Here is a 7500-nt window from a genome sequence, read left to right as displayed (position 1 = left end):
AATTAACCACTTTAGGAGCAAGGAACGAAAGAAGAAAATCCGGATCCGGAAAATCCGATTTCGCGCTTCTTCTACAAAAACGATTTTTTTGTTTACGTGCACGTCTTTTGACAGTTCTGACAGTGACAGTTCCCCTTTTCTTCTGTCAATTCTGGCTCTGTTTAATTTGGCCGTTTCTTTTAGCAAAAAATAAAATTATTTCGACGACGACGATTTTCCGGATAATAACTCCGGTGCCTTCTGTGAATCACGCCATACTACGATTTACCATCCAATCTTCGGAGAATTATGTGGCATTTCTCACATTACATCACATTTCTCAAAAAATAGAAGCAAACCCATCACGTTGAATTCGTTCATGATTCAGCCTTTTGTATTCTTTGCGTAAGAAACGACCATAGGTTTATCTTTCAGAATATACCCGTTTGTGGTTGATAGTGCAGTAGCGACACATTTGGCAAATTGTTTCGATTCCAAGAGGTTATCCGCATCGACGGGAAGAAACGAAACGAACGCTTGTCCCTTCATTCGACCGGTTTTCATCAACTTTACATCGATGCCCTGGATAACTGTCTTATCGTGGAAGAGCTGGTATATTTGCGTCAGGTCCTGTTCGGTGACTTGTTTGGCGAGATTTTTTATGTACAGTTTGGCCGACGGATCTCCTGCGGCGTAGTTTTGAAACACATTTAAAGTTGCCCGCTGCTCTTCGGGGATTCGATTTGACAAAATATCATTCACAGTTAAACCCGTGGCATCGACTTGCTCGACCGTGGCAGGACAAGACGGTGGTTCAGAAGCTGCTACAGAAGCAGTAACGTCTTCAGCCCGTTCATTGGGGTTTGGTACCTGCTCAGTCTCATTGTTTTCCTGCAGGAAGTTTCCGGAAATGTGTATTTTTAATTTTGTTGTTTTAGGTTGATTATGGAGGACTTGCGGTTGAGTATCAGGCGCAAAGTTCATCACTTTCATGGTCTTTGGCAGAGGCAGACTGCTGTTGAGCTTCACCTTTTTCCTTGTCGGACCCGTATTCTCTGTATCCGATTCCAGTTCCGACTCTAATTCCGATTCCTCGTCCGATTGCGGTAGTTCAGAGGAATGCTCCTGAGTAGTTGAGCTGAAAGGTGGCTTTAAGTTCATTTTGTTCATCAGATGTAACACCTGATAGTAGAATGCGCCATTCGAGGTGAGCTCTCGCGATATATTGTCCAACGTAGCGGGAGAAATCTTTGGATACTGATAGAGAATCGACGTTGGTGGAAACGCTTCAAAGGTTTGCATGGCTCCTCTCTGCAAAATACTCTCGATGGTCTTTTGGCTCCTCGCGGCGGCTTCTGTTCCGGCGGTTGCTTTGCTTCTACCTTCGACCAATTTTGCTTTCTTCTTGCCATCGCAGTACTCCACTTTCAGGCGATATTTTCCTAGCAGCAACTGGTGCAGACGAGCAATCACTAACCGGACCTCGGCCTCGGTGCTGAGCAGAACCACCGCACAGACGCTGCCCCTCCGTGTGCCCAACTTATTCGCCTCCAGGCCGAACAGGTGCAGAAACTCTTGAACGTCCACTTTACCGAAAGTTGGAGGGAAATTGTAAAATAGCAGCGCTATCGAAGCCATCGCGACCGGTGCAGCATCGTTTTTCTTTCCACAGAGTTTGTTTATTCAATTTGACAACTCCGCTGGGCGATCACTGTTGTGACACCCGGCAGGTTATCACGCAACAATCGAACTTCCTCTACCGGTGTTCCGCGACGATTTTTACTGCACAAAAATGCTTCTCTCGAGGCACGTTAAACTAGCGACGGACATGTTAAGACTTTCGTCCCGTTTCGGTGTGGCCTCCTTCACCAGACAGTGTTCCACCAAACCGGAAGCAGAGCAAGGAGACAGCGAAGAGAAGAGCGTTATTCTACGCACGAACCTGTTCGAAACGACCAAAAACAAGGACAAACACACGTACCTGGAGATGGTGAAGATCTTCGAGAGCCGCAGCGTGCACCGGAGAAATCACGTGGAGTTTATCTACGCTGCCCTCAAGCACATGGAAGCGTTCGGAGTCCACAAGGACCTCGCCGTGTACAAGGCACTGATTGATGTGATGCCAAAGGGTAAGTTCGTGCCGACCAACCTCTTCCAGGCCGAGTTTATGCACTACCCGCGCCAACAGCAGTGCATCATTGACCTGCTGGAACAGATGGAGGACAATGGTGTTATGCCGGACTACGAGATGGAGGCGATGTTGGTGAACGTGTTCGGCCGGAAGGGCCATCCCGTGCGCAAGTACTGGCGCATGATGTACTGGATGCCCAAGTTTAAAAACCTCTCGCCTTGGCTGCTACCTAACCCGGTACCGAACGATGCGCTCGAACTGGCCCGGTTAGCCGTGGAACGAATGTGCAGTGTTGATCCGCGCAGTAAGATCGATGTGTTTGATACGAAAACAGTAGAGGATGCTATCGACCATACGTGGATAGTGAGCGGACAGAGTGCCGAGCAGAGCGAGTTGCTGGCGGCACACGATAAGCAGGATCCACTGTACATTGAGGGACCGTTTGTGATATGGTTGCGCAACCGTTCGATCAACTATTTCATCCTCAAAAGTGCTCCCAAACCCCTACCTCCGCTAGAGGAAGAAAGTAGCGATCCGGACGGTAAGCTCACCTGAGGGTAATCGTTGCCATCGCGATATCTGGCAACTCTTTTCTGCTTTGACCGATTGTAGATGTGAGCAACCTGAAAATACCATACCTTGGGTTGGATTTGCGGCACAGGAAGGTCTCGCCATCCGCATCATCACAGTTGAGCACACTGCGGAGGTCCGTTCATGTCCAGGATGACGGTATCATTTACGCGATTTGCTGCACCGGAATGTCGACGAAAGATTCACTCCTCTCGTGGATACGGCTACTAGAGAAGGAGAACGGTAACGCGGTTCTCGCATCGCTTGCCGTGCTGTTTAAGTTTACCTCACCATCCGCCGATCTAGCAACCGTCAACAGCGAACCGCAAAATAAAATACCATCGCAGTAGCGCGAGGTGAGAAAGTAGCAAATCCGCCGCAAATCGATTAGCTCTGGGTTCAAATCACAGTAAAATTGTATTTCTAAGAATCCGTCACACACTATACTCAGCGGAAGGATTAGTGTGTAAGTGTTTGCAGTAAGTGTTAAGAATTCTATAACCTTTTCCTTTTGCCATTTCAATTCATCGTCATTTGTGTTAATGTTTTGTCGTTTTTGTTTTTCATTTTAGGTAGCGACTGGATGTGTTTTGTTAAGCGGGAATACTTGTGTCACCTTCCCGATACCTTTGCTGGTTCCTTCGCGGAATAAAATTCGCATACCCGGTCGCACATATTCCGGGTGCCGTAGGAACCGGAACAGTACGGACGCGGTCTGATTTGTACCAATGCCAGTCTCCCCTGCCCCCATAATACCCTCAATGATGGCCGTCTGCCGGATGCTACCGATGTGTACGGTAGTCTGAAATCCCTTGTAGATACGTGTGGCGTGGAACAACACCGAAACTTGGGCCTGCAAAAGAAAAAAGGGAAAGAAGATGCTCAATATTAACTACCAGATAAACGAGTGCACCGTTGTACGTCTGTACGGGCGGTTGATATTTACCTGGAAGAATAGGCTCCCACAAGCAATTTCATTGCTTTCGTAATCGGGAAGTATGACCATGCCGCTGCGCAGCGCCGGCAATGGTTCGTTCGTGTTGAACGACAGTGATGCACTCTGGCCAGCCCGTACCACTCTGCAGGGGGCCTTATTCCGGTGAATCGTTTGTACGACGACCGAAAAGAACGATCCATCCTGTAGTGGACCCACCTTCACCTGACTGTTCTCTGTGAGCACGCCCTTGCACAGCAATCCGCCGGCTACCAGCCCCACCTCAGCGACGCGGAATATTTCATCAATCTGAAACTCGATCGCTTCCTGCTCCAGTCGTTCCTTCTCGGCATTACTAATGCCAGGTGACAGCACGTAGAGATACTGGATGAGCAAATCCAACCCCGCACCGGTTACATTCGAGACGCAGAAGATCGGCACAATCTGTTCGACGCTCTGGTGCGCATTGGCGTTCAGCACATCGTCCTCGTTACTGATTAAGTACGGTATCTTGCGGTATCCGATGGATGTGAGTAAATTCTTCAGCTCGAACAATACTGGCTCCGGTGGAGCGAGATCAGTCTTGGTGACGATGATCGAGAAGGAGATGTCTAGGGCGTGCACGATCGCTAGATGTTCACGCGTCATGGTGCTAATGTTACCCGCACTGATGACGATCAGTGCGTGATGTGGACAGTAACCGGACAGAGCCTGTACCGTCGTCTTCAGATAACGCCGATGCCCGGCCAGATCCATGAAGGTGACGAGCTTCGTCGACCGGTCGCTGATCTCTTCGGCCGTCATCATCTCGTTGTACTTGTAGTTGATGACACTGCCCTGTGCATCGAACCCGAGCGTCTCGTGCGAAATGCAGGACGTGCGACCGGTCTGGATTTCGTGCATATGGCGGAACATGTTCAGGCGTGCTCGTCCTCGACCATTATCGAACTCGCCCTGCGTCAGAACGCCCAGCAGGGTCGATTTGCCGGCATCGGCAGCGCCCAATACGGCCACGCGGACCTCGATGTTGTGCTGATCGTCGGGGATCTTGCGTACCAGCACCTCCACCACCGAGCGATGATCAGCCAGACTTTTGCGCCGTAGCACGCTGGTCGATGCGTCCAGTTTGCGGGCCATCTGGTTGAGCGTGTGCAGTGAAACCGACATATCGGCATCGCTCAAACCGTGCAGGTGACCCGAATCGGATACACCGATTTCGTAGATCGCTTCGCCGTTGCCCTCACGTAACCGCCACTTCATCTGCGTGACGAGGTGTTCGAAGCGCTGCTTCGATGGGTTGATCAGCTTTAGTTTGTACTCGATGTTACCGAGCTGCGGTTCTGGTGGTAGAAAGCCCCGGTTGAAGTCGATACCCTTGAGAATAAGTTCGCTGCAGTCCGCGTCCTCGGACGGGCTGCTGTTGCACGATGCATGCTGTTGCAGCAGATGGCCATGTCCGCCGAGATCCCCGAAGGAGCTATCTTCCTCGCCGTTGCCATTGCGCGTGTCCGTGTCACTGTCGGACACTGCCCCCGTTGTGGTAGGGCCGAAAAGGTCAAAAAATGATTCCATCAGAGAGCGCTGCACAGGGAGAGGGAGAGAGAGCGTGAAAGGTCAATTTTCAAGAACACCAATATCGAACGCACTAGAAACTACCTAAAGACCACCGTTAACGGCGTCACAGAACAAAACGGAACTAACTAAACCATCAACTTATATGCATTTTTTTTCTGTACAAAACCGAGCACTGAGAGCAGGTCATCGCGCTCCGAGATTCAAAGTTATTATGAGCGGGATGAGTCGTCCTAGATTGGACATAATTTTCCCTCATCCATTGCTGGATTTCATCATTATTGTTGTTGCATCAGCCAGAAAAGCTTCTCGCGCGTTGGTGACTGCTTTTGCTTTCTTTGTTCCTTGCGTGCCCCCCCAGCTGGTTTCGAGATAGCGCGCTCCCCTCCTTAACCGCAGCAGCGGTCGTGGACGCTATTTCACAATCCGACGACGCTCCCCGAGGTTGAAGAAAAATTTGCGAAGAAGAAAAAAGGCGCGTACCAAAATAGACAATTTTCTTTTGTTGATAAACAGAAGATGGACACGAAAAACAAAAACTAAAAATGGAGCCCCCGCCTGCCTGCCCGCTCGTCCGCCCATTCACCCACCGTTACCAAATCGGGAAATTCGGATTATACCTGCACTCCGTAGTTTTCGCACTTCCCTCCAAGGAAACGGCCAAGATAGCTGGAAAATTCGCTCGGATTTTTGGGTCGAGGACCACCTACTTCACAATTACGACATTCGATAGTCGATTCGGTGGTGGTGGCCAACTTGCTGCCGTTGCACCTACATACGTGGGGGCGATATTTTTAGTTTTTTTCAACAACAAGCCGCGCAGATAAAAAGTTGAGGTAAACTGAAAACCAACTCCTGAGTGATTTATTGTAATTCTCTTTTTCACAGGGCCAAAAGTTTAAAACGTAAATTAAGCTATTGAGGAGGGTGGAGGGGGATGAATTTCTCCATCAGTATTTTAGTTATAATTTAAGAAGTCTTGTTTATCGCCCTCTCCCCGTCCTAATAGTTAAATAACGTATTAACCTTTGACCCTGTGAAAAAGAAAATTATATTAAATCATCCGGAGGCCGTTTTACCTTGGCTTAATTATTGCGTCGACTTGAGCCTCATCAAAACAGAGCTATTTTCTCGCAATGAATCTCGTCAGTAATAATCCTGTGTCAAGAATCAGCCTAGCATGCCAAAGCAAATTTGATAAAACTTAGCTACTTTTATTGGCTAGCACATAATGCTGTGTGTAGAAACCGCGCAAGAGCGGTGTCCGCAGCTGTCTAATTTGAATTGTTGTTGCTGTTCTCAACAGGTGGTGTGCTAGGAAATTGCACCGGAAGACCCCTTCCGGATGTTTGGACGACCCAAGACCGGTGATAATCTCGTGCAGGTGGATCTGCTGTCGTCTTTTTGATGAAATACCGCCTGTCTACAACTTCCGCTACCCGTTCCATGTTGCCCGAGTGTGCTATTCAACAGCAGCATCACCACCCCCCACCCAATCGATGTGTTGCCACGAATGAGTTAGCAGTTTCCGTGGCCCATAGACGACCGCATGCATTTATCTCCGCGCAGAGACAGCGTACCGCTATCAGTACGCGGCGAGATTCGAACGCACGTTCCAAACACTAGCGCGATCGGCAACATCATCAGTTGATAAGCGAAGCATGGAGCAGACCCCGAGCGAGTATAGTGCGGAGGAGGCCAGCAAGATTGCGTATGAATTTCGGCGTCTGCAAGGTATGGAGTCAGGATTACCAAACTTGTTTGTCGATCGATTGGTAACCGTTCTCATGGATTTTCTCGTTTACAGACAAATGCTACCTCGACCATGCGGGCACAGCGCTGTACGGGGAGTCGCAGATGAGCGCCGTGCAGACCATGCTGACCGGTGGACTGTTCTGCAATCCGCACACCAGCCGTACGATGGAGGATCTGATCGATTTAGTGCGTTTCCGAGTACTACGTTGGTTCAACACCCGGTCTGCCGACTACAGCGTAGTATTCACTTCGGGCACGACCGCTAGCTTGAAGCTGTTGGCGGAAGCGTTTGACTTTACAGCGGCTCAGAGTGCGGCTGGCGAGGAACCAGACCAGTCTAGCCGTCAGGCCGGTGCTTTCGTTTATCTCCGTGATAGCCACACGTCCGTGCTGGGGATGCGGCAAGTTGTCCGGACCGAGCGAATCGGTGTGATCGAACGGAGCGAACTGCTCCAATCCCTGGCCGGTAGCAGGTCGGGATGGTCCAATGGTAAGAAGTCCCCGTTGCATCATCGGGGCCCTTCTCTGCTCGCGATGCCAGCCCAGTGTAACTTCAATG

At 49.8% G+C, this 7500-nt stretch overlaps 5 protein-coding genes across 7 annotated transcripts in view; 2 read left to right on the top strand and 3 right to left on the bottom strand.

The window, feature by feature from the left end:
* LOC125953678 (S-phase kinase-associated protein 2) overlaps positions 1-60 on the bottom strand; it is a 1475-nt gene extending 1415 nt beyond the window's left edge. Inside the window, exon 1 of the mRNA XM_049683384.1 lies at positions 1-60. This exon is cut by the window's left edge and continues 233 nt beyond it. The gene's annotated coding sequence lies outside the window, so the exon portion shown is untranslated.
* Positions 61-359: 299 nt separating this feature from the next.
* LOC125957845 (RNA-binding region-containing protein 3) lies at positions 360-1642 on the bottom strand. Its single transcript, XM_049690840.1, has one exon. The coding sequence runs from the start codon at positions 1615-1617 to the stop codon at positions 364-366; it is 1254 nt and encodes a 417-aa protein (XP_049546797.1). The 5' UTR covers positions 1618-1642; the 3' UTR covers positions 360-363.
* Positions 1643-1702: 60 nt separating this feature from the next.
* Positions 1703-3395, top strand: LOC125957847 (evolutionarily conserved signaling intermediate in Toll pathway, mitochondrial). Of its 2 annotated transcripts, XR_007469256.1 has the most exons (3): positions 1703-2651; positions 2723-3159; positions 3253-3395. XR_007469256.1 is itself a non-coding variant. In XM_049690841.1 (2 exons), the coding sequence occupies exons 1-2, from the start codon at positions 1772-1774 to the stop codon at positions 3028-3030; spliced, it is 1188 nt and encodes a 395-aa protein (XP_049546798.1). In that variant the 5' UTR covers positions 1703-1771; the 3' UTR covers positions 3031-3176. The 2 variants fall into 2 exon arrangements, 1 of the variants encoding a protein (XP_049546798.1); XM_049690841.1 differs by lacking the exon at positions 3253-3395 and having other exon boundaries at positions 2723-3176.
* Positions 3073-6001, bottom strand: LOC125957844 (GTP-binding protein 2). Of its 2 annotated transcripts, none has more exons than XM_049690838.1 (3): positions 5807-6001; positions 3627-5195; positions 3073-3533 (listed from the first exon to the last, which is right to left on the bottom strand). In XM_049690838.1, the coding sequence occupies exons 2-3, from the start codon at positions 5184-5186 to the stop codon at positions 3249-3251; spliced, it is 1845 nt and encodes a 614-aa protein (XP_049546795.1). In that variant the 5' UTR covers positions 5187-5195; positions 5807-6001; the 3' UTR covers positions 3073-3248. The 2 variants fall into 2 exon arrangements, with proteins under 2 accessions (XP_049546795.1, XP_049546796.1); XM_049690839.1 differs by lacking the exon at positions 5807-6001 and adding an exon at positions 5271-5361.
* Positions 6002-6458: 457 nt separating this feature from the next.
* Positions 6459-7500, top strand: part of LOC125956385 (molybdenum cofactor sulfurase) — a 3182-nt gene continuing 2140 nt past the window's right edge. Inside the window, exons 1-2 of the mRNA XM_049688190.1 lie at positions 6459-6920; positions 6994-7500. The exon at positions 6994-7500 is cut by the window's right edge and continues 178 nt beyond it. Of these exons, the coding sequence (XP_049544147.1) occupies positions 6848-6920; positions 6994-7500 (580 nt within the window). The 5' untranslated portion in view covers positions 6459-6847. The remainder of the gene's footprint in view (positions 6921-6993) is intronic.

Source organism: Anopheles darlingi, chromosome 3, assembly GCF_943734745.1.
Source record: "Anopheles darlingi chromosome 3, idAnoDarlMG_H_01, whole genome shotgun sequence".
Taxonomy (NCBI): domain Eukaryota; kingdom Metazoa; phylum Arthropoda; class Insecta; order Diptera; family Culicidae; genus Anopheles; species Anopheles darlingi.
The sequence above is the reverse complement of the archived record's forward strand: the minus strand, read 5'-3'. Positions and strand labels throughout refer to the sequence as shown.

Excerpts from the sequence above, each read along its gene's own strand:
- LOC125957844 (XM_049690838.1), bottom strand. The coding sequence starts at position 5,186 with ATGGAATCATTTTTTGACCTTTTCGGCCCTACCACAACGGGGGCAGTG. Across the intron at positions 3,534-3,626 it reads GTGGGAGCCTATTCTTCCAG|GCCCAAGTTTCGGTGTTGTT; the intron begins GTAAATATCAAC and ends TTTCTTTTGCAG.
- LOC125957847 (XM_049690841.1), top strand. The coding sequence starts at position 1,772 with ATGCTTCTCTCGAGGCACGTTAAACTAGCGACGGACATGTTAAGACTT. Across the intron at positions 2,652-2,722 it reads AGAAAGTAGCGATCCGGACG|ATGTGAGCAACCTGAAAATA; the intron begins GTAAGCTCACCT and ends GACCGATTGTAG.
- LOC125957845 (XM_049690840.1), bottom strand. The coding sequence starts at position 1,617 with ATGGCTTCGATAGCGCTGCTATTTTACAATTTCCCTCCAACTTTCGGT.